The sequence below is a fragment of the Carettochelys insculpta genome, chromosome 1 (assembly GCF_033958435.1).
Source record: "Carettochelys insculpta isolate YL-2023 chromosome 1, ASM3395843v1, whole genome shotgun sequence".
Lineage (NCBI taxonomy): Eukaryota > Metazoa > Chordata > Testudines > Carettochelyidae > Carettochelys > Carettochelys insculpta.
Genome location: NC_134137.1, coordinates 55679199 through 55703847, shown reverse-complemented (window position 1 = coordinate 55703847; position 24649 = coordinate 55679199). Strand labels below are relative to the sequence as shown.

The 24649-nt window shown below is 40.8% G+C and overlaps 1 protein-coding gene across 8 annotated transcripts in view; it reads right to left on the bottom strand.

Moving 5' to 3' along the window:
• NBEA (neurobeachin) overlaps positions 1–24649 on the bottom strand; it is a 776083-nt gene that overhangs the window by 18279 nt on the left and 733155 nt on the right. For 4 of the 8 annotated variants that reach the window (XM_074986506.1, XM_074986525.1, XM_074986533.1 and 1 more), the window contains 6 exons: positions 18221–18283; positions 17809–17898; positions 16146–16338; positions 10773–10844; positions 6984–7139; positions 5269–5439 (listed from right to left, as the gene is read on the bottom strand). In XM_074986506.1, the coding sequence (XP_074842607.1) occupies positions 5269–5439; positions 6984–7139; positions 10773–10844; positions 16146–16338; positions 17809–17898; positions 18221–18283 (745 nt within the window). The remainder of the gene's footprint in view (positions 1–5268; positions 5440–6983; positions 7140–10772; positions 10845–16145; positions 16339–17808; positions 17899–18220; positions 18284–24649) is intronic. The other 4 variants (XM_074986543.1, XM_074986570.1, XM_074986516.1 and 1 more) reach the window with 3 other exon arrangements.

The following is a 24649-nucleotide window of genomic DNA, read 5'->3' as shown; positions in this document are numbered from 1 at the left end:
TTCAAGCATATACAATGTACACTTAGAACTTTTAAGAACTATGGAATATAAGAGGTGTACAAATTGAGCTCTACCTGATAGACACAATGTATTTATAATGGTCAGTGCAACTATGGTCAGAAAAACAGTGTTAACTCACACTTCTTTAACTATCCAGTTGGAAGCTGTGGTATGTAATGAGACATGTCAAGTCCTAAGATCAATGAAATTTCAGGCTCTAGGGACAAAGCAGGAATAGCATTGATCCTTTTAAAGAACACCAGTCAGGGGCAGAATGTAATATATTGCACAGAGAGGCTCAGGAGGATAAGCGGCCAAGTCCAACATACCTACCTGACAAAAAATTCAATCAGCTTTTAGCACTAGCTGCCTGCCCTGCTCTCCTTTCATGCAGGAGGCTGGTTCCAATTAAAGTGTGCAAATTAATTTTTATCACTTCCAAATTAGTGTCTGAATTTGTGTCTGTTTCAGATGAAATCATCTGTCCCTCACTTTTCTGCAATTCTAGACACTTCGGTATCTCTTTAAAAACAGAAGTAATTATTCTATATTCAAAAATCATCTGCTTGAAAGAGACAGTAAAGCCATAATAAAATATGCAAATAAAATAGCTGCAATAACACATATTGAACTTTAGTGAACGTCACATAGACTTTGGTATGCCTTTCATGAGGACTAATGCAGTTATTATGTGAGAAGAGCTCTTTATACAAATGAACAATAGGCTGAAGCAAGTGCTCAAAAATCATGAAGGAGTTAAAAAAGAACAAACTAGTGACTAGATGTAATGGCATGTTACAGCAAATCTGCAGTTATGGGAGACTAAACTCAAGGGATTCACATTTGTCCTTTATGTTTTTAAAACATGAATATCTCTGCTGTATTTTGAATTGCACATGTAAACAAACCTTTACCACTGAATTATTGTACCTTCACAAATGAAAACAACTATTTTGGTTTACAAATAGATTTCTCAACCCTAATACCAAACGTTAATGGAGAAGATTTTCAAAGGCAGTTCAATGTCTCTCATATTTGTGCCTTTGAAAATCTCCCCATAAACTACTGGACAAACGTTGGGCCTGATCGTGCAATTACTTACCTCTCAGTGTAAAAACAAGAAATTTTAATGCAGTCATTGTGCCACTTACCTTGGAGTAAGTTGGCTCCATATCAGACCTGAGTTGGCTCTCACTCAAACCTATGGACAGATTCTCAAGGATTTCAGTGGCAGTCGGATAGCAGTTAGAGTTTCAGAGCCATTTGAAAAAAGTTTGGGAATATTTCAGGCTGTTGTAAACCAATTTTCTTCTATTCACAACAGATATATAATGTGCTGAACCTTAAAAACTTGCTAATTGCTTCAGATAACTAAATAAAGTTACTTAGTATTTATTGTACTCACTATAGCAATTTTAGGGAGGGACAGGGAACAAAGTAGACACTGAGGTAACTATATTTATTTCTCCAGTCTATTTTTATGGGAAATTACTGTGTTTTAAAGCCTTGTAAAATTTAATTCTCCTCTCATCAAAGAAAACAACTGTGACAAATGCAGAGTTAAAGCACACCCCTTTCTTTTGTTATGGAGTACAACAATATATTGTACGTTATTATTTAATTAACACATTTGGTGTGTAGAGAAATCTTTGTAAAAACTGTAACATTCTTTTCCCTCTTTCCAACTGAGCCAGTCTGTAACCACTGAGCTGGAGCAAAACATTTCAAGACTCTTACCTAAACCAATTATTTCTCATTCCTCTGATTTAAACCAGAGCTGATGTACTAGTTCCCACACAGACAATCGTGAACTGAGGTCATCTGCTAAGCACAATGTCTATATAGATTGTTTAGTAAAGAGTTCTGTGTGAGTTTGACAGGTCTGACTATTGACATATGTGATGTTTAGTCAGGATTCCAACTACTACATTAGATTCTCCTGAACTATAGCCAACCCAGTAAAGAGTTCATCCTGACAATCTTTTCTCACAATATATTTGAAAATAATCTGTTAATTGCCATAGATATGTTTCCTTTAATTCAAAACATGATTTATGTTTTATATACAATGTTTTAAAATATATAATTGAAAATATTTAATGAAGTTATGTTGCTTTAGAAAAAATGTTTGCTGAAACAACCAACATTCCTTGTGGTAATTGGATGCACTGAAGCTGAAATTGGTAATTAACTGTCTTTCAGTTTAAAAGATCATTATAAAGTCAAGCACCTAGCCCACATAATTACTATAACCAGACATTTTTCTTTGAATTCTTCACCTCCTTATAATCTGTGATATAAAATATCTTATCAGTGCTTCCAGATGACAGCTTTTAAGAACTAATCCTTTTCTGAAAATATTATCTGCATCCTTCTAGGGAGCCATTCTAAAGATATTAACTAATTGGGTGTAACCTACATTGAGCATCTTAATTTCATTTTTCCTACAAGACAAGTCCTAATCTACTAACAATAAATGTGTTCAAAATTTAGATGCAACAAAGAAATATTTCCTAATAGAACTATTTTATTAACTTAACCTTTGAATAGCCAATAATAAGACTCTGTGAGGATTTAAAAATGTGCATTATAGTGTGAATCCATCACTTATTGAACAATTTGAAGACTAGTCTCTAAGGGATAAAATTCTCCTATTTAGATACCTGAATGTATGATTGTGCATGAAAGTACCCTTTATTCACATCCTACACAATATTTGTGCAAAATATGCCTAGGGGTTATGGTGGATGAAAGGCTGGATATGAGTAAACAGTGTGCCCTTGTAGCCAAGAAGGCTAACGGCATACTGGGGTGCATTAGGAGGAGCATTTCGAGCAGATCTAGGGAAGTAGTTATTCCTCTTTATTCGGCACTGGTGAGGCCACATCTGGAATATTGTGTCCAGTTTTGGGCCCCCCCAGTATAAAAAGGATGTGGATTTGCTAGAGCAGGTTCAGCGAGGGGCAACAAAAATGATTAAGGGGATGGAGCACAAGACCTATGAGGATAGGCTGAGGGATTTGGGCTTGTTTAGTTTACAGAAGAGAAGACTTAGAGGTGATTTAATAGCAGCCTTCAACTTCCTGAAGGGGAGCTCTAAAGAGGAGGGTGAGAAATTGTTCTCAGTGGTGTCAGATGGCAGAACAAGGAGTAATGGTCAGAAGCTGAAGAGGGAAAGGTGTAGGTTAGATATTAGGAAAAACTTCTTCACCAGGCAGGTGGTGAAGCATTGGAATGCGTTGCCTAGAGAGGTGGTGGATTTTCCATCCTTTGAGGTTTTTAAGTCCCAGCTCGACAAGGTCCTGCCTGCAACGACTTAGTAGGGGTTGATCCTGCTTGAAGCAGGGGGCTGTACTAGGTGACCTTCTGAGGTCCCTTCCAGCCCTATGATTCTGTGATTCTGTGAGGTATCATGTGAGAGCTAATACCTTGCTGGTCAGTAATATCCGGGTGAAACCCACAAAGCCCTGACTAGACAAAAAATTATTAAATAGTTCTACCCTAGACAAAGGAATGTGTGTATATCTCAATTTACATAGAAGTAGCAAACAAGGCCCTTGAGACAGCAAGAGGAGCAAATGACAGCAGATAAGGCAAATCTACATGTCCACTTTAGGAACTGGTAAGTAAAATATATATTTTAGGTGTTGGGACACATGAAAAGATGCCTGCTTGTCTGTAAAGGACAGAGAACAGCCAGGTGAAACAACTTGGTCAGTAACTTGTTCAGATAAATATTTTGCTCAGCAGTTAAGTCAGCTAAACAACTAAGTTACCACACTAACCTGAGGCTGTGCCTACACTTGGAACTAACTTCTAAATTAGGCACTGCTTTGAAGTAACCAGCAGAAAGTCTACACACATTTTCCCTTACTTTGAAGTTAACTTCGAAGTAGGGAGCCCAACTTTGAAGTCCTTACTCCATTCTCAAGAATGGAGTAGTGTCATACTTTGAAGTTTAACTTCCAAGTAGGATGTGTATAGACGCTTTACTTTTAATGTTTGTAGTGTAGACCCAGCCTTAGAGTAAGGGCAGAAAAGTGTTGATATGATACATAATGAATTATTTTATAATGTATTTTAGGCAAGCATCTGAAAGTGGGGACATGCTACATTTAATCCTATGTTGTGAATCAATCATTAACTGCAGCAGCAAACAATAAAACTAAGTACTTCACTTCAAGGGTCTGTCTGAACCTGGTTCTGGGTAGTGAGGAAAAGAACTGGTCAACATCAGCATGTACAAGGCAGAAGAAAAAGCATGGAGACAACTTCTCCAACCTGGTGGTATTCTGAACAAAAACCATTCTCAATCACACTTGTAGTTCTTTGCATCAGTACACAATAACTCAACATTCTGCCTTTCAGAGTAACATTCAGAGTGACAGTTCTCAAATCTTATTATATAGATTGTGCCATAGACTTCTTCACAGATTTGTATCTTCCATTTTTATCTCTGCTATCAGACCGCTACACTGACATTCCCTTGCTGAGATGTGGATATATTATTTATGTGTATGCTAGCCTCCACTACAGTTCTAAATCTGAGGTAAGGAATTCCTCCTTCTACTTAACACAACTCTCTAACACTTTTTTTAAAACTCAGCAAGTAATGCATGAAGAATAAAAGTCTGGGAAATGCACAACTATTGTACATATTTTCACTTTGGGCTCTCACACTATCAGCAAAAGTCTATGAACTTCTATAGAATTCTCACAAAGCTGTACTACACTTTAGCAATTGCACCCAGGGCTCATTAGTCTTTAGCTGGCAGAACTGTAAATGTTTTTGCTCCAATATAGAAAAACAATAGCAAACATCTTGATTACCTCAACAGAATATTCCTTTAAATGTATTCTTGGTAGTTTTTAGCCTTTGATTATCTAATTTCTCAATATGGACTCAACAAATGCAACAAATAATTACTGAATATTTATTCCTATCTGATTTATTCTTGCACCAAGCTGTTGTAGTGTACTGTAAGAAACTTGCTGTTTTTTCAGCCTGGAGGAAAATACACTGTATTTAAGAAAAACGCTCTCAGGTTACAACTCGTCCCCAAAATGATCTATCAAAATATTTTACCAGACATAAACCGTTTAATTATCTACATTCACTTTTTTCTGAACTAATTTCCCATCATTATTATACTGTATCAGAAAGAACAACAAATACATTTTATGATTGTGATCTACATTAATAAGATGGAAGTAAAAAATCAAGATAAAGTTATGCACTTAGCACATTTTATCATAGTATATACTTACTGCTATTAGGATTATCCCCTATAATATGGTGTCGGCCACTCCAATACCAAAGAAGCAATGTAGCATCACGAGAGCCAGAAACAATATAGCAATCACCACCAATATAGGATTCTGATCTGGCAAGGCAAGTAACTACATCCCAGTGGCCAAATACAATCTGAGTTAATTTTCCTGCATTAAAAGAAATTACAGTCTTAATTTTCTTTTTATACAACTAACAAGAGCAAATTGTGAAACTAAATACATGTAATTCAATCGTGATTTTGGCCCTCTGAGACATTTTTGACAGCAGTTATTTGAGCAGCCCAAAGGCTGCTCTAACTTCATATATGATTGATGGCCGTCCAAAGGTTGCTCCAGGATCAGGGAAGTGCAAATGTGAGCTTTAAACTGGACCTGTGCTCTAAGCAGATCAGCCACACTCCAGCCCCTGAATGTTAACACAGTCATTGTTCCATGAGTTTTAACTTATTGCTGTGCAAAATTATTTCACATAGTCTCATGAATGATTATCATTTGATTCAACAAGAAGTCCTGTGGCACCTTATAGACTAACAGATATTTTGGAGCATAAGCTTTCGTGGGCAAAGACCCACTTCGTCAGATTCATGAGTGGGGGTCTGACGAAAGCGGGTCTTTGCCCATGAAAGCTTATGCTCCAAAATATGTTAGTCTATAAGGTGCCACAGGACTTATTGTTGTTATCATTTGATTACACAAATAAAATGAACTGTTTCATAACAATATTACATTATTATACTGAGGCTGGATCTACACTTGCCCCCAGCTTCGAAGGAGGCATGTTAATCAGGGCAATGGGAGGTTACTAATGAAGTGCTGCAGTGAATACACAGCACTTCATCAGGCTTATTCTCTCCTGTGGTGACTTCAAAGTACCAGCATGCACGTACTGCCGTGCTACTCCATAGTGCTTCTACTCCCCAAAATTTTGAGGCGTAAAGGCACTTCGAAGTAGTGTGGGCTACACACATGCCAGCACTTCGAAGTTGACACTTTGAGGTTGCCACGGGGGAGAATTAGCTTAATGAAATGCTGCATACTCACCACAGCACTTCATTAGTAATCTTCCATCTCCCTGATTAACATGCCCCCTTCGAATTTGGGGGCAAGTGTAGACAAGCCCTGAAAGAAACTACATTTGTCCAACATTAATGTCAATTGTAGGGCTTCAGGACTAGTCATCTTTTAAGTAACAGGGGCTCCAAATATTCTATACTGGAAATTTGATCAGAACATATAACAAAAACAAAGACATAAAAAATTCTGCTATCGGTAGTATATTGTGCAAATTTGCTTTTATATTAGGTGAACCAGAACAAAACACCCCACTAATTATGACTAAAACTGAACAACTGAGGGTAAAATAAACTCAGGTAAATAAGTTCAGGTAAAATAAAATAAAAAATTATAATTTAATAAATAACTCTAGTTCACCTTTTTAAAATAAGCAATCAATTCATTGACATCACTATGGTTTGTATAGCGTTCTTTAGCAAAACAGTAAAGTTTTTCATGTTTGATGTTCATCCATAATCTTCAAAATATCATACATAAGGTATTACAAGCAGATCTAAAGAAGAATTTCTACAATTTTGTGGCTGGTAAGTACAGCGCACTAAATACTGTTGCTGCTTTTAACAGCCATTTCATGAAATAAGAGCCCACAAAAACAGGATATTGTGTTTCATGTTCACCCGTTTCTGTAGAATAAACCCGAAAACTCTTGTCCCAGAAGCCGCAGATAAGAATGTAGCGGTTATCTGCTGTGACCACGAAACAATGTGCATTGATCTGGATGCTCTGATCCACAAGGTCTGTGATCTGACGTTTGTTCACACCAGAGTTATTGGCTGTAAAGAAATGCAAAACACATTTACAAATAAGGCATTCCAACACCTACCCGTCAGGCACTTAAGGGAGAAAATGAATACATTTAACTTTCAATGAACTGTGAATTTGCTATTCAGTAAGCATTTTGAATACAAACATTTAGAGCTGTCTATTCTGAATGTCAGAAATATAAAATTATTGTGAGTCTTCAGTTTCCCTTTGAATAAGACAAAAGATTTTACATGCTGTGACAATTCTTGATAAACTGCCTAACACATTGTATAATATGTGCTAATAGTTTAAATACTTTGCAGAAGCATCCTCCGATAAAACAGCTATACAATGAATTATGGAAAAATGAAGGTAGTCCATTTATAATCCAAACCAAGCATAAAAAAATTGTATGGAGTCCCTTCTTGGTGTCGCATCCTCTGAGGCAAAAATCTCAGCTTGTGTTTTATGGCCTTGTTGCAATCAACACCACCAGAGACCTTAATGGATTGTAGGGTTGACAGACCCAACCAGATGCAGCTATTTATATCCAATGTGCATTCTGCTCATTAGGTATGGAGCCAAGTCACTGAAGACAGTGTTAGGAGAGGCAGTATCAGCAGGAAATCCCCAGGTGTAAAAAGTCTGAATGGGTTACGAAACTCAGATACAACACTTCTAGCTGATAGCTCTAAACTGGAGCTGTTAGTCAGGAAAGATTGGAAGTACGGGACTAATTTGCCCAGGGTTAGAGAGATGTTTCTCCTATCAATAGGAACAGAAACTATACAACTCTGTCTCAGTAATGCGAAAATTCCAATTTTCTCTCATTGGGGTTATTGTGTTTAAATCCTTCACTCTTAGATGAGATAATAGATCCCTAAAATAATCTTGATTCGATCTTGGTTATCAAATGGGAAGTAAGAGTCTTCACACAAAAAATCACACAATAATTATTTACAGTTAAAACAAAACAACGGCTATTAAAAATATAGACGCCCAACAATCCATTCTAACAGAGCTACAACACTCATAGAATAAATGTGCTTCTCAAAATATTTCCTAATGCTTAAAGTATTTCATGTAGCTTTTTCAAATCTGTGTAATGTTGCACCTATTAAAAGGCTGAGCTCCCATTTACTTTTATAAACTGCAGATTTAGATTGTGACTCAAATATGAACTCTATAAAACAACTGCAAACACTTTCAGTTAGGCACCAGTCATTTCTAATGAAAACATTAAAATATTTAAAGTCAACCAGAATGTTTGGAGGGTCTACCTCACTTCTACAGTGTTTAGCAACCAAGAGCTGTGGTAATATGGGGACAGATGCTGAGGATGTGGGAAAGATGTTTTGCAAACAAAGGAAAAACAGGTTTTGGCAATGTTGGATTTGCACCTTTAAACATCCCATCAAAATCTCTGATTAGAGCTCCCTGGATATCTAGGTGGGAAGGGCCACGATGCAGATGTAGAACGGGAAGGTGGTCTATGCCTATAACCTTTATTCCTTCTCTGCAGGTCCTAATGGGAGGCCCGTAGTGTTTCCTACAAGAGTCACCCTTGAGTTCTTTACCTTATGGAGCTTTGTCTCTCTCTGCTCTGAAAAGAATGAAGATCACTCAAAAGGCAGGTCTGAGACAGTCTGTTGGCCCCCATGCAGAAGCCCAGAGGACTGTAACCAGGAACTGCTATGCATGGTCGCTGCTGAAGCCATTGACCTGGAGGCCAAATCAGCCACATCCAGAGCAGCTTATGAAAACACCTTTGCCACCGATTTTCCCTCATCTACCATGGAGGAGAATTCTTGCCTATCATCTTGTGGCACAAGTCTTTAAATTTCTGCATGGAGTCCCATATGTTAAAGTCATGTCTGCCCAACACTGTCTGCTGATTTGCAGTTCTGAGTTGTAGCCATACCCATAGACTTTCCTACCAATGAGGTTTAACTTTACCCAGTCCTTTGATTTTTGGGTTACAGCTAATGTCTCTGCTTTTCTCCGTCATTGGCAGCAAATACTAACTGGGACTTGGAGGTGAGGGGATGGCTGTAAAAGAACCGATAGCTTTTGGCACTTTTGCTCATCCTTGTTTGAAGTGGAGGAAGGAGATGCAGGGGTTTGCCACAGACTCTTAGCCAGATCCATAATGGCCTCACTGAGAGGTAGGGGTAATTTAGAAGGAACCGAAGCAGCTGAAATATCAGGCAGGCATTTGGAAGACTAATCTGTATGCCCAGATTAGGATAAAGAGGCCAGCACTGGTTCCTGATGCTCTTCCTCCAGTTCTTGATCTATATAGGATGCTAGTTGTGCCTGTTCCCGAAGTCTGCTAGCAGACTCAGTATCATTTGGGAGTGGTAGCGCCCCCAGTAGGAAGGTGCATGATGCCTTTTCAAAGCAACTGAACAGGCACACCTGGAAACTTGGACAAAACACCATGCATTCCAAAAGGGCCAGAGGTCCAGTTTAAGACCACAGTGACTTCCTGGTGATCATACCCCTGTGACTGAATCCATGGAAGGGTCGGAATGAGGGCAACCTCAAGGAAAGTGGGAGGATGACTTCTGGTGACCACAAGGTTATAGGCCCTAATGTGCCAGCAATTGGTTCCTATGTGGACAAGTTTGTAGCGAGGCCAACATTTCAGGTTTCCCTTTGATGGTACTGTTGGATGAGCAGTACATGAAATCTGTCTGATATTGAGAGTTGGTTTCCCTGTGGCTGCTGACACCAACAGCAATGAATCTTTCACAGCCAGCAACAGCAGCATCAACAGCAAGAGGAAATACTTGGCAACCACAAATGCCTTGAGATAGTATAAGTACAATGCATTGCCGCAGACATGGGAGCTTTTTCTGGCTCTGGACTTGACGGTATATGCATGGATGCTGGAGTCAATGGTGCAAGCTTCTGTGGTACTGATGCAGAGGAGCACTGGAGATCACCCTCTTTTGGTGGTTTGCTTTTTCTGACTCTTCCTAGGCACTGAGGAGGGTGATCAGTGCTGGGACTCTGACACAATAGAAGAAACACTGCTAATGGATACTGGGGAACTTGGTGCTAAATCTGACTAGTCTGGTTGAGATGGAGGTCTCAGTGCTGCCCCACATGAGCAAAAGCTTTAACCTGGCTTTCCCAGTGCAATACTTCAGTCCTTGAAAATTTGGCAATGGTTCCCAGCGTGAGCTTCCACCAGGCACTTGAGTGTGAGTCACTCAGGGTCACAGCATTATTACAGGAAACAAAGGGCTTGAAGCCCAAAGACCGAGACATCTCTTGGCACTGGGGACTCACAGAAAAGCAGATAAACACTGAAAATTTAACTAAGTACACCCTAGCAATTTTACTACTACTACTAACTACAATGTCTAAACAGCAAAGTCTTCCAAGACAACTTGTGAGTGAAAGACGGCAGTTAGTTGGACACGTTAGCAGTGTGAAGCAGCACCGTGTGCTCAAACTGCCCCAGTAGGCACCATGAGAGAAAATGGGGTGCACATACACCAATAGCACAATGCAAATGTGTAAGCCCATAAAAAAGAATTAAGATTTGTCTATTTTCTGTGTAAAATGAAGCACAACATGCAAATATAGCTTAAACAGTAATTCCTGAAAACATTATTTTCAACTCCATAGCCACACTTTTCTCCTTCACATACCAATCAATGGATCCATTTCTATGGGAAGATGATGAGCTTGATCCAAAGAATATCCTGGAGCTCCCCTTAGCCCTACAGATAAGAAAGATACAGATAAAGAAGGATAAAAAAATATAGCACTTGTTTATGAAAATTTTACATTGTTTTCCTGTATTAGAATTGTAAAATGATTATATCCCATAAAATGCTTAATCTCTTACCATTTCTTGTTAGACTCTTTTTAAGATTCTTTTTCCGTGTGACAAAATACAAGTTGTTTACTAAAACAAATAAAATTCAATACAAATATATGCTACCTTTGAGGCAAAATCAGCCGTTGCTCACATCAGTAAACCAACTCGTGATGTACACTGGTGTAACAGACCACTATGTTATACACAAATACTGGGACAGAGTCTCAGTGCTACTACAAAAGGGGAGGGAAACTCGGTTAGGCAGCCATTTGGGTATTCTTTTTCTGGAAGGAAATCCGTTAGTGGTGTAAATCTGAGACAGTTGCTCTAATCTAGCCGCTGCTGTTGTAAGGGATATTTCAAAGGCCTAGCAAGGGAATGTTGCATTTAGCAATCCTAGTCACACAAGCCTTACTATAGGGGCATTGCTGTTGGTGCAATGTAGGTCTAGAATTAATAAGTCAATAATTGAGAAGAGTTTCCTCCCATGCTTAGAAATTCCTATCATGAATATGACTACAAGGTTAACTGTTGGTAGTTGTTGGCTTTTAAAATGATGACCTTTATACATGAGTGATAAAGATAACATGTACACATTCACCTGAATGGTATACTCAGTAGTGAGTGATGGAGCCAATAATACAATGCAGCCCGTCTCCCATTATACATGGTTAGTTTATATTAATGTACTATTCTGACAGAGTATATCTACTTTACATGGCAATATAAAAGTACAAGTGTATAAATTCCATCAGTTTGGGGAATAACCTTCTAAATCCACTTTGGATGGAAATATTCTATTCATTGAAGCTGTTCCTTAACTTTTTCAATTTATTTAACACAAAACTATAATTCAAAAGAAAATGATACCTAATTACCTTTGTGCTGTAAATGGAAATTGCATAAAGCAAGAAGTGCTTATTATCCTCTATAATCTGTGATGTTTTAATCAGAGTTGATCTCAGAATTTTCTACTGGCTGTGGCCAATTAACTGAAAATACACTCAAATCCTGTAGAAAGTACAGCTCTAGACCCAGTGAATCAGTCATGTTGTAAGATCTCAAGCTTGATATCCATAACTGACTGGAAGAGGGAAGTTAGGGATTTAAACTGGGTTTGGGACATTGCAGAATGATCTTTTTCATGCTGGAACACTCGATTGTTTGCCCTCGCAGAGACTGACTTGCCTATCTTTTTCTGCTGGTCTCTCTCTTTTGTATCATTTTCCAGACATATATACACACATATTGTTCTTTTCAGGTCTCCACAAGAAGAAATGGAGACTATTGCAAAATTTGAATTTATAAACTCATATGGTCAAGGTGAAGTTGATCCTCTTGTAACATGGGGGACTGGACTGAGTCACCACTTGAAAGGAAATGAAACATGGAGAGAGACACATCTTGTAGAACTGGAAGAGACCTTGAGAGCGCCTATCGCCATACCTGACAATTTTTATTTTAAACCTAACCTGCCCTAGATACTTGGGAGCACGTCCTCCCACCCAGCCTTTAAGGATTGAATTTAAACCCCTGGGCCAATACTCTAACTACTGAGATTTTCATCCTCACTCCTAATGTCCTTATATCCCTACATTTTTATCATTCTAGATATGACTCAGAATATTGCACTCCAAGCCCTTGAGTGTTTTGGTGTGGGTGTCTCTAGATGCACTATCCTTGTGAAGTGTATCAACCTTGTGAATCAGACATGGTGAGGTAGATTCAGAGATGATGTACCAGTAATAGCACTGCTGCGGAGTGTCTTCATATACAGGAAGAGTGGGTTGCTGAGGACACTTCAGTGGTAAAGTCCTAATTTGATAGAGCCAGGAATAGTTCCCTCATCAGTCAAAGATGGCAGAACACACTATCTGTTGGTGTTATGATGTGTGAGTCCAGGAGCATGGTATAACAATGCCTGACAAATCCTTTTTCTTGTACAGGAGTTTGCTATCTCAGACTGCAAACAATTATATATATATTCTTATATTACTGCACCAGAACTTTTAGGTCCTACTTACCACAGAAAGTAATCCTCACTAAATGGGTGGAATGGAGAGGCAAAAATAGATGGAGCAAGGCACTTGTGAAGGAGGGAGTGAAATTTGGTTGCAGTATAGTTGGGGGAGGGAAAGCAAATGAGTCTTTCTACAGGTCAAAAGGCAAAGCCAATCTTATGTAATGTCATTGGACATTTGAAATTTATTATCACAATCCTTGCTCTACTAGGAATCTTCCACCAATGATCCTTATATTTAATAATATAGTTTGTTTCCACTAATGAAATAAATGTCTATAACAGCATGTCATAAAAGTAAAGAGGGTCCTCAATTAACCTTGTAAAATTGGTTTTACAAATCAGTAATTTAACAGCTCACCTTAGAAAGTCAGAGACCCAGTGTGCACAAGCTATGATGGAAAAATAAAGCTGTTGTATATTTTATGATGGCAACTTTTGCCAGTTTTATGTTTAGGAACCTACCTTAATGCTAGATTTTCGGATTATTACTGCTGGCATAATTAAGGGAAAAAACCCTACAATTAAATAAGGCTATGATTTTATAACAGAATACACATCTTTTACAAGTTTTTTACAAGTTTTTTTTACAATTTAAATCAAAGTAGACAAGAAGGATCTTTTAAGACTGTAAAACAAATCAACAAGAATCAGAAAATTCAGCATTAAGACTGATACTCTTGTCCCAAACTATGCTGTTGTGAAGTAACAGAAAATGGCACATACATTGTAAAAAGCCAGGAACTGTGTACAATTTATTTTGAAATTCTTTACTATTTTGGTTATCCTTCTGTTTTTAACTTACTTATCCATAAAGCATTGTAGTATTTTAGGTGAGTACTAGAGTTGCACAAATAGTGCATAGTTTAGGTCACATCTGATTTGTGAACTGAATCTTGAATATTAGCAAACAGGTTCATGTTTTACATGGATGTAAGTGAATAAATAGTTACATGCACCTCAAGGAAAAATTAAGGCCTATAAGGTTTCTCTTACAGCATGGTTGCTAGGGAACACCTAAGGTTTCCCTAGCTACTGCAGCAGCTGTTATTAACCTTTGTCTCACTAAAGTGGTGGGAACGGGTGTGTGTCACTACCTCTACTATTCTGCTAAGAGGAGGGTGCAGTGTGCTCCCTAAAAGACCCATCTAAAAAATGGAGGCGGAGACTGTCACTCATGTATCTGATGAAGTGGGTCTTTGCCAATGAAAGCATATGCCCCAAATTATCTGTTAGTCAATAAGGTGCCACAGGTCTTCTTGTTACATTCAAGGAAGTTCCTCAAAGGCCCTACTGGTGGGCCAGGATGATTACCCAATGTCCACTGAAGATATGAAAAGCTTACAGAAGTCTAACAGAACAATGCTATTAAAATCAGTATTAAAACACTGTAGGAAACTAACTTGCTTATGGTCTCTTACATTGGGTTCTTCAACTGTCATTGTCACAAATGACTGTAAACAAGTGAGTCTGTTAGCTACAGAGCAGCCACCTCTAGCTGACTCAGGTACTAATTATAAGTAGAAGGCATTTTTTCAAAAACACTTCCATTTCTCATTTATAACAATAACAACTTCAAACACTCAAGCTATAGGAAAGCAAAATTAATATAATTTTCTGTTTAAAAAAATGTGCAAAACTGTAGATAAACATTGGGTACCTCTGAATGTGGAGGTACCTGACAGAATGCTCAAAAACAATGATAAATCCGATACCTGGATTTACTTAAACTATATCCAATCAGATAAATATTCAACACCATTTATATGTGTAATTCACAGTGACAGAGCACAGCAAAATTTAAACAGAAGGGAATCAAGGTGGATCTACGTCCATTTACTTGTTCACAGGATAATCATTAAGTTCTACTTAGGGTGACCATATCTCCCTGTCCCAAATAAGGGATAGGGATATTTGGGGGGAAGGAAGGGCTCTACCAAGCCCCGGAGAGCTGGGAAGGAGGTGGCAGCTGCTGGCCCTCCCTGGAAGCCCCAGCAAAGGACCAGCCACTGCCCTCCCACAGCCCCGGAGAAGCCGCAACTCCTGGCGCTCCCCAAGCCCTGGGAAGTGGCAGGGATGCCACAGCCCCCCAGGCTCCCCTGCTTCTCCATGGCTCAGAGAACTCCCACTAGCAGCTGTGCAGGTGCAGCTACTGTTGGAAGAGATCAGTCGGGGGAAGGGCCCAAATACAGAACAATTAGTCCCTTTTAAAAATTAAGTAGGTACCCCTTTTTGGAGCCCCAAATACAGCACCATCCCACCTAATGCAGAACATTCTATAAATGGTCACCCATGCTGAACATTCTATAAATGGAGTCAAAGATTAAATTCCTTTTGTTTTTGCTTGTTCCATTGACTCTTGTGACAAACATCTAAATACAGTTAAGATTCCCTCAAAAAGTGAACAGTGATACACGCATACCAGCTAGCCGAATACTATGTACTCCTGAAAAATTGAGGCGTATGGATATGTGGTCTCTAGAGTTGTAGTACAGTACCAAAAACATTACATCAAATATGATGCTGATGTCGTAACACATCAATTAGCTGCAAAACTGATGTGGTGGATTTCAGGAACATGCTTCCTGGAGTCATACTACAGAAAATGTATACTATTACATATACACTGGCCCCTTCCTTTCAAAAGAGGCATGCAAAAACAGCCAATTGAAAATGCAAAGGAGCTGCTGATTTACATATTCCATGCCTGATTTGTATAATAATAGCCTCTCACCATTCCAGAAGTGCTGTTTTTGAAAGCTGAAATAGCTGTTCCTTTGAAAGCAAGACCCGCTTTTGAAAGCACCCTTCCTAATTTTTTTCAGGAAGAAGGGTGCTTTTGAAAGTGGAACTTCCTTTCGAAGGAACCCCATCTGCACATCTGTTTTGGCTTTCAAAAACAGCACTTATGGAATGGTGAGTAGCTGTCATATGCAAATGCTGCATTGAATATTCAAATCAGCACATTGTTTACATTTTTGATGGGTCATTTTTGCACGCCCTTTTTGAAAGGGAGGGGCCAGTGTAGATGTAGCCTATGAGTACTCCATATGCACATGGATAAGTGGGTAAAATTTGCTGCTTGTATATAGGTGAGCAGGATTAACCCAGATACTGTACTTGCAACTTAAAAGATGCACTGTTCACACAATGTCTAAAAAAAGATTTATGCACACATACCTACTGTGTTGTGCCATCTATTCACTGCAAAAAGTCTGCTGCAAGTCACAGTTACCACTGCAGGAATGGTAAGGTGCGGAAGCGTGTTGGCTGCCACATGTGTGACAGGAGAATTGGATGGAAATTTCAGCACCATTATAACATCCTGCTGCATCTGATCTTTAAACATGAGTGGACTCTGTGGAAGGAAACACTGTTGAGTAGAAAGGAGAAGAGAGCAGAAGAAAACAGAAGGGATTACACAATTAGTAAGGAGGTTGGAGGAAAAACAAGGTTAAAATGAGTAAACAAGCATGCACATACGGGGAAAACAATGCTATCTGCACAAGCAAAATAAGAGGGGAAACTATTATTGGATCATTACATGAGGACAAATTGAAAAGAGGTCTGGTTAAGGTCCATTAGGTTATAATTATAGGTTGAAAATGACAAACCAGCATTAATTCAAAACTCAAAATATAAAATGATCGGTACAGTTAATATTTCCTACACTGTAGAGGGAAATCAAATAGAAGTGTCAGGTAACCCATTATTACACCATAAACATAAAATGGTGTGAACTGTAAAAGTGGCTGAAAGATTTTTTAGATGAGGAACTCAGAAATCCCACAAATTATTAGTTATTTTTCCAATGTATTGTAGACTAAAGTTAATCTTTAGAGCATACTAAATGAATTGACTTTACTTTTTATTCCTTACAAATATTAAAAAGTATATACATAGTTATAAAATCAGAATAATGATTCTGTAGGTAAAACATAATTTTTACTCATGACTAGTAACAGTTTTATAATCAGTGAAATGACGACTTCCAATTTTCCTATATTAGACATGCTGTAAATTAGCCACCTTAACAACTAAGATGAATTTTAGGAAGTTTAAGTAACCTTTTGCTTCTCTAAAACGATATATTTAAGCTGATGTGTAAAATACATTATCTACATTTTTAAGACTGAAAATATCTAGCTATCAGGTAAATTTGTAGGTAATGTTTAATTTAAAAAACGCATATGATTTTCCTTATGGGTAATGGAAACTAAGGAAGCTAATGGAAATATTATGGTCTATTACCTAAAACTTCATGGGACGTTTCTTTCTCTCAGATTTTTAAACCAAGGGCACCAATAAGGACAGAGATCAGTATTTTTCACTTTCGCTACGTGATATAATTTATTGTAATGAGGACATAAAAAAGTTCATTGGTAATTAATGCTGACATTCAAACTGAAATTACGAGGACATGTGTTCTTTCACAGGAATGGACAAAAGGATTCCAGCATGATTTGAGCTACGTTTCTTCATTCCTGACAAGCAGCCAATGTTCATAAATCACTCTGGAATGTTTCAACACAAAATGTTCAATATGAGGAAAGCATGCAGTCATTTTTATTTCATGCAATTATACTCATCAAATACATAGTTATGAGGATAGTGTTTTTTAAATCCAAGACTGGGTAGTAGAAGATAGCGACTGTAGGAAGTGAGAGCTATTCCAGCTTGCTGATCAAAAGTCTGCATGCAATTTCTGCACAGAGTAAGGGTTATGTCATTGCAGGCCACTCAGGGCAGGAAAAGAAAGTGTTACTTAAATAGGTATTTTATGACCTAGAAAGGATCCTCAGGTTGAAAGGAAATAAATTCCCAATCAGCAGTTATATCTCACCAGGTGCATGGCAGAGCTCCGAGGCGGATGTGGCTCAATAAGCAACTGAGATGGCGTCTGTCCAAAGTTCTGTATCTGCGCCTCCATGGCCTGCAGGGAAAGGAGAGTGATTGTCATAATCAATATGCATCAAAGAGATAGGTCAACACACTGTTTGACAATGCAAGCAAATCCTAAGTCAGCCATGAAAAAAGTCCAGAAAATTCACCGGGTGCTCTTCTCTCAGGCTGCAGACTCATCCAAGTGTTAGTATTTTGTAGACAAGCTTTGCTTTTCCTTTCAAGCATGCTTCAGTTAACCAAATAACCATTCTTATTTCCAATAGCTGGGATTACATGTGAAAATGTTAACCTGTGAGGACATGCAGTTTAGGTCTTGAGAGATTTCTTTGAACAAAATACAACAGATATACCTTAATAAAGTCCTTCGTAAGGAGGAAAGTGTGAGGATCTCTAATAAAATACATCTCTGGGATCTTAAAGGGAGGGGAAGCAAATTGAGAAATAAAACTCATGGAAAATATATAGGAAAATAATCACATTTTTATTAACACTGCAGTTAAAAATAAAAATACTGGAAATATATCATTGCAAGTTACACTACAGCTACAGGAGTTAAAATAAAAATCTTTCAATAATGATGAAACTTCTCAGTAGTATTCATTTAACAGGTAGCTCAAAATTTAGTTTTTCTGTTTATTTTGGACCAGTTTTCACACCATAGAATATTGGCTGTTGTAAAAACATGAAATGTATAATTAGTAATTTCAATGTTAAGTTTCAGGACCAAATTCTGCACTTTGTATGGCACAGAGTCACTCCACAGAGAGTGGAATCCTGCCCACAGACTAAAACGTTTCAACCACCTACACAATCATGCAGACATATCAGCGGTTTTAAGCTATATTATTGTTATTGGAATTTTTTTATTTTTATTTCCACCAATGATCGTTAAAGATTGTATGTGCCTTTCACATACACAGGCTGCATTTTAGTGGATTACACTTTAAGTTAAACAGCTGATTTAAAAAAATCACTAAGTACTATAAACCTATATAGTGTAAAGAACTGAGTCCTAAACAATTGTCTTATTTGCATCAATTAGTTTCTTACCATAACATGCAAAGAAAACAGGACATGAAAAAGGCCTGCAACATAAACACCACTGATAAACTATATTATTTCTATCAAATATTACAGCGAAATAATTAAAATAAATATCTTAAGAGGAAGTAGAACCTCTTCAATCTGCATTCTGATAAAATGTAAGCTTTATTATCCACACAAAACAATGGTTGGCCTCTCCCCATTTCTCAGGAAAGATGCTATAATGGGTGCCATCAGGATATCTCCGAAAACTTCAGTAATATTTACAGAATATATCACAATATATTTGCTACCATTCAAAGAATTATCATAAATATACTATTATAACTGCTTACTTGAAAAATCATAAAACATGGTAGTTCGCCCTTAGATGCTTAACCTGCTAGGTGCTGAGCAATGTTCTATTTTTTTCCATCCGTGTGCAGAATAAATTTTGTTAATCTACATTATTTTATATTATGCACAATACTCAGTAAGAACACTTTTTTTTTGCTTTAATTTGTGCAACTTTAGTGTTCAGCTGAGCAAACCAGGACTAATAGCAACTGCTAACGCAGGCCTCCATGCAGCTATGGTAATACCCAGTTGACGCAAATAACTCCCCCTTGGTTCAGACAACTATCAAAGTAACTATTATAGTGCTTTTTACGAATCAGATTTTGAAATACAAATGTGAATTAATATATTTACTATAAAAGCTGGCAATGGAAAGTGTGTTTTCTGATCAATACCATGTGATAATATTGATCACAAAACACATACTTCTTTACCAGCTTTTAAAGAGGTTGCATTACCTACACTTTCTTCCTCTTGCAGAAACACTGAAATGAACTATGAGACTTTGTAAAGTGATGCCAAATTCAGATTCATTCATTTGGTCTCACATTGTCCAATCTCTAGAATATTCTGTTTGTTCACTATAAAGTCAGCTATAAACCGCCTCACAGTTCAAGAAGATTTATGATAGAAAAAGATGACGCAAGAACACTAAAGAAAGTCAGAATGACTTGTTCAGATGGCATGAGATGGACAATTAAAACTTTCCTGTCAAAAGTAACCATTATTTTACAACCAATGATGTCCCAATAGATGCAAACTTCCATTAATTTATGTGACTGATCTCGAACACAAATGGCTGTGTCTACACTAGCAAGTTCTTTTGAACAAGTAGGGCCTTTTTCAAAAGACCCTGTGGAGGGTCTACACGCAAAAAACACTCTTTGATCCAAAACTGAAAGAATGCAGCACTTTTTTCGGCAGCCCTCTTCCTCTCACGAATCAGGAAGAGTGCCCTTTTTTGAAAGAATCTTTTGAAAAAGGGTGCATGCTGATGCTCCAGGGGCCCTTTTTTCTAAAGAGGAGTCCTCCATTGTGCCAGACAGCAAGAGCACAGAGATGCCCTTGCCAGCACATTCACAGCTCTATGCTCCCTGCATCCAGCCACCTTAAAGGCACAAGGAGCCCCAGAGACTCCATGGCAGGAAGATGAGTATGGAGGCAGAAAGGCTGCAAGCTCAGCAGCACCACACCTTCATGGCCACCCCCGAAGCACAGATCCCAACCATGACCAAGACCCAGTCACCCCACGAGCCCCAGAGGCCTCCCCAGGGAGCCAGATGAGGGGCCCCAGGAGCCTGCCCCAGCCAGGACGCAGAGGGCATTCTCCTGCATTGAGCCCAAGCTCCAGGACATCCTGGGCCTTTGGGAGGATCTGGAGGTCCTGAGGGCGACAGTGGAAAAGACATGCAACAACCCTGCCTATGGTATACCCACAGGCAACAGTCAGCACCTGCTCCATGGACTGCACATGTGTAGGGGGTGGCCTGGGAAGGGCCAGGCTGAGCCTAGCTCATCTGCCACCCAAGTAGGGACCCCTCTGTGCCTGGCGGCCCCCTCTTTCCTGCCAGCTCATTCCCTGGGGAAGGGGTGCGGGGCCCCCACAACGGTCAGCCCCATCCCCAAGGCACCATGAAGAACATGTGTGGCTGGACCCAACATGCAGGGCAGACATGCCACCACTTCCAGGACATCTCCATCCATTAGCCTGGGGGTGGGGCCTCCTGCCCACAAGAGGTTGGGGGAATGCAGCACTTGGGGGATGGGCTGTGGGACTGACATCCCATCTCTCTCGCTTCCCTTCCATCCATACAGCTCTGTCATCCAAGGGCTGGGAGAGACCCACCTCAACTCTGGGGCCAGCCAGCCCCACCCATGGTGCCAGACCAGGAAGTATGACAGCAGCAGTGGAGAGGGCGGGGGCACCCCCACCAGCAGTTCCTGGAAGGGTCCACGGCTGGAGGGCACGTCACTGTGGCTGGGATGATGAGGCCGCCACATACATGGCTGCCCTCTGCTGCCGGAATGAACTGGTGGCGGAGTGGCTGATGCTGAATCAGGCCAACCTGGCCTGGTGGTGGGAGGCCTGGGCTGAGGTGGTGATCATGCTCTGAACCATCTGCAGGGTCCTCATGGAGCAGCTGTCCCTGCCCCCTGCTCCCTGCCCCCTTGCTGCCCCTCCAGCCTCCCAGCTGTCCCCCTGCCCCTGCTGTCTTCACTGTCTTGCTCCCATCTGACCCCCCTCCTGCCACCTTACAGGGCCTCACCCCTTGGACGCTAGCCTCTGTGGGCCCCACCATGCCAGTCCCTTTTCCCCAAGCCCACTGCACCTGTCCCACACCTCCACCTCCCTGTGGTCCCAGCCTCATCCTAGCCCTGAACTGGACCTGGGGCAGGAGAAGCTCCCATGGCTGCTGTGGCCCATGGCCCCCCACCCCCTTGGAGGATTAGGTGCCCCCATCCCCTGTTCCAGGCCCCCCTCCAAGTTTAAATGCCCCCATCCTCTGTCCCAAGCACTCACAATGTATACAGTTCCCCCAGTTTGTTGCATGGTTTAACATTTTCAAAAAGTTTTGTTTATTCCAGCTAATAGTTTTATTTTTCTGCATGCCTGTGTACCTCATTATTGGTGGGTGTATGGGTTGCAGGGGTCATAGGGGATGGGGTGACGGGTGGCTGGGGGGGATGGTGTGGGTCTGCAGGCTGGAGGAACCTGCTGGGGATGCCTGGAGGAGGATCACTGGGGCCCATGGGTGAAACTCTTCTGGAGGGCCTCCCAGATCCAGAGCCCATCATGCTAGGCTTTGAAGGTGGGGGCCATGGCGGGCTGGCTGTACCCAGGGCTGGTCTCAGCCATCCAGCCCTGGAGGAAGGTCTTCTCCTTAGCTTCCATGAGGTTATGGAGAGCACATCAAATCCCCATCACCATCCAGATACATGAGGAGGCAACAGAATTGTGCCTGCAGGTGGCCAAAGGCATACTCTACTAGGTAGCGTGCCTGGCCAAGACAGCTGTTGAACAGCTCCTAGGTGGGGTCGGGATGGCCTGTGTATGAGCCAGGACCGCAGGGGGAAGGCTGCTTCATGCACCATACACAGGGGCATGGTGACATCCTTGAGTGCAGATTCCTGCTGTGGGATGTAGGACCCTGCCTCCATCCTCTGGCAAAGGCTGGAGCTGCAGAAGACCTGTGAGTCATGGGCCCAGCCTGACCAGCCCATGCAAATGTCCATGAACTGGCCCCTATGGTCCATCAGGGCCTGCAGCACCACCGAATGGTAGCTCTTTCAGTTGGCGTAGTGACCAGCACTGTGGTTCTGGGCCCAGATAGCAATGTGCATGCCATCGATGGCACCGAACCAGTGGGGGAGGCTGAGGGTGGCAAACCCCACAATGGCCACTTCCAGGTCCCCATCACGGACAAGCATCCACAGTAGCAGTTGGTTGATCGCTGTCATGACCTGCAGGGGACAAGGAGCAAGCACACTCGTGAGTGTGTGAAGGGGTGCCCCTGGAGCTGGTGGGCTCTCCTGCCCCCTCCCAGACCCTCCAAGGTCCTCTGCCCCGACCATGAGGCTGCCCCTCTGGCAGTGGGCCTATGTGATGGGGGGATAACACAGTCCCCTGGGGCTAGGTCTCCCCCTACACCCTGACCCTTCACATTACTGTCCTTGGCCCCCAAGGGTCTCCCTTGCCTGGCTACCCCCTCCCACCTGTCCGTGCTGGGCTTGCGAGCGGAGCACATCTTACCTCAAGGAGGACAATCCCAATGGTTGACTTGACAAACCTGAACTGCAGCCCCACAGAGTGGCTGCAGTCAGGGTGGCCAGCTTCCAAATAGTGATGGCCATGCACTTCTCCACAGTCAGGGTGGGCCACATGAGGCTGTCCTGGCATCAGTGTGTGGAGGACAGCCAGCTGCAGAGCTCCATGAATGTTTCTTTCCACATGCAGAAATTCTGCAGCCACAGAAGGCAATCACCCAGGAGTAAGGTAGCTCCAAGAGGTGCCAGCTGGCCTGGGTGGGCAAGTATGAGGCCATGATGGGTTGCGGGTCTTGGGGCCAGGTCTTGGCCACCAGAGGAGGTGGAGGGCAGCCACAAGCATGGGGGCCAGCAGCCCAGCCAGGGTGAGCGTGCAGGTCTGGAGCTGCTGTCAGTCCATGCCTCTTGGCTGTCAGCTTCAGGACCATGCACAGGCTCTGCAAAGCTGTGTGTAGCCAGGCTGGCCTCAGGGTGCACAGGGAGGAGGTGTTAGGGAGTGGGCCTTCAAGGGAGAACATGGCCAGAGCTCCTGGAAGGGCTTGCTGGCCATGGGACCCTGTCTGCAGCATTTCTTACCCTTTTCTTCCAAAAGAGTTACCATATGTGTGAGGCTGCTCTCTTCTGAAAGACTGGCTAGATCTTTTGATCCACTTATTGTGTGTGGACACAGTCTTTCGAAAGAAAATTTTTCCAGAAGATCTCTTCTGGAAAATCTTCTTTCAAAAGATCGCTGTTGTGTAGATGTAGCCAATGAAGTTAATGGTAATCTTGACAGTGAACTGAATGAGTATCATGATCAAGACCTTTATATGTAAGCAGGCAATCCTGGGTACCGGTGCCAGCTTCCACTCAAATATACTCAGTACAAAACCCCAAAATAATCCTAAATCCACCTGTGAATATAATTATTATCTGTTTTCTTGTGAAAATGTCTTGTCTGAAAAACCATAATCTTTTGAGGAAACGGATGTACAGAAATAGATTTTTTAAAAATGCAGGTGACATAAGTATGCTACTGCACCCTTAATGCTATAAATAAGAATTTTCAGGCCTATAGCTCTTGCTCTTCTATGCTGCTCAAAATACAAGATTGTTAAGTCTTATTTCCATTTTATATACGAGATGAAAAAGAAGCACAGGGAGGTTAAATGACTTGCCCATGGATACACAGCACAACTGCAGCAAATCTGGAACTGGTCCATGATTCTTCTGATTCTTATCCCTGGGGTCGATTTACTAGATCACAGCGTACACAAATCAAAAGCAGATTCCCTAGTAATTCAAGCTACAGGTGGGCACAGGAAACAGCTATTATAAATAATTTCTTACAGTATTTAAAATTAATCAGAGTATCTCTGTGGACATAGATTTGTCTTTTCTTAATTATCCTGCCTCTTGCTTTGTATAATGTTCCTTAAAATTCTATTCTTTTTTATCCTTTTCCTTTCTCCCATCCACCAAGATCTCAGTAATAGTGTACAAAGCGATTCCACTACTCTGGGAAACACACAATCATTCTAGTTAATTTAATATTTTAAGAGAATTACATTTACTTTTATCCCACCTTCAAAACATCCTCAGTGCAGGAAGAGCAGAAGTGCTGAAAGCAAGAGCTTACAAAATGTAGCCTTCGA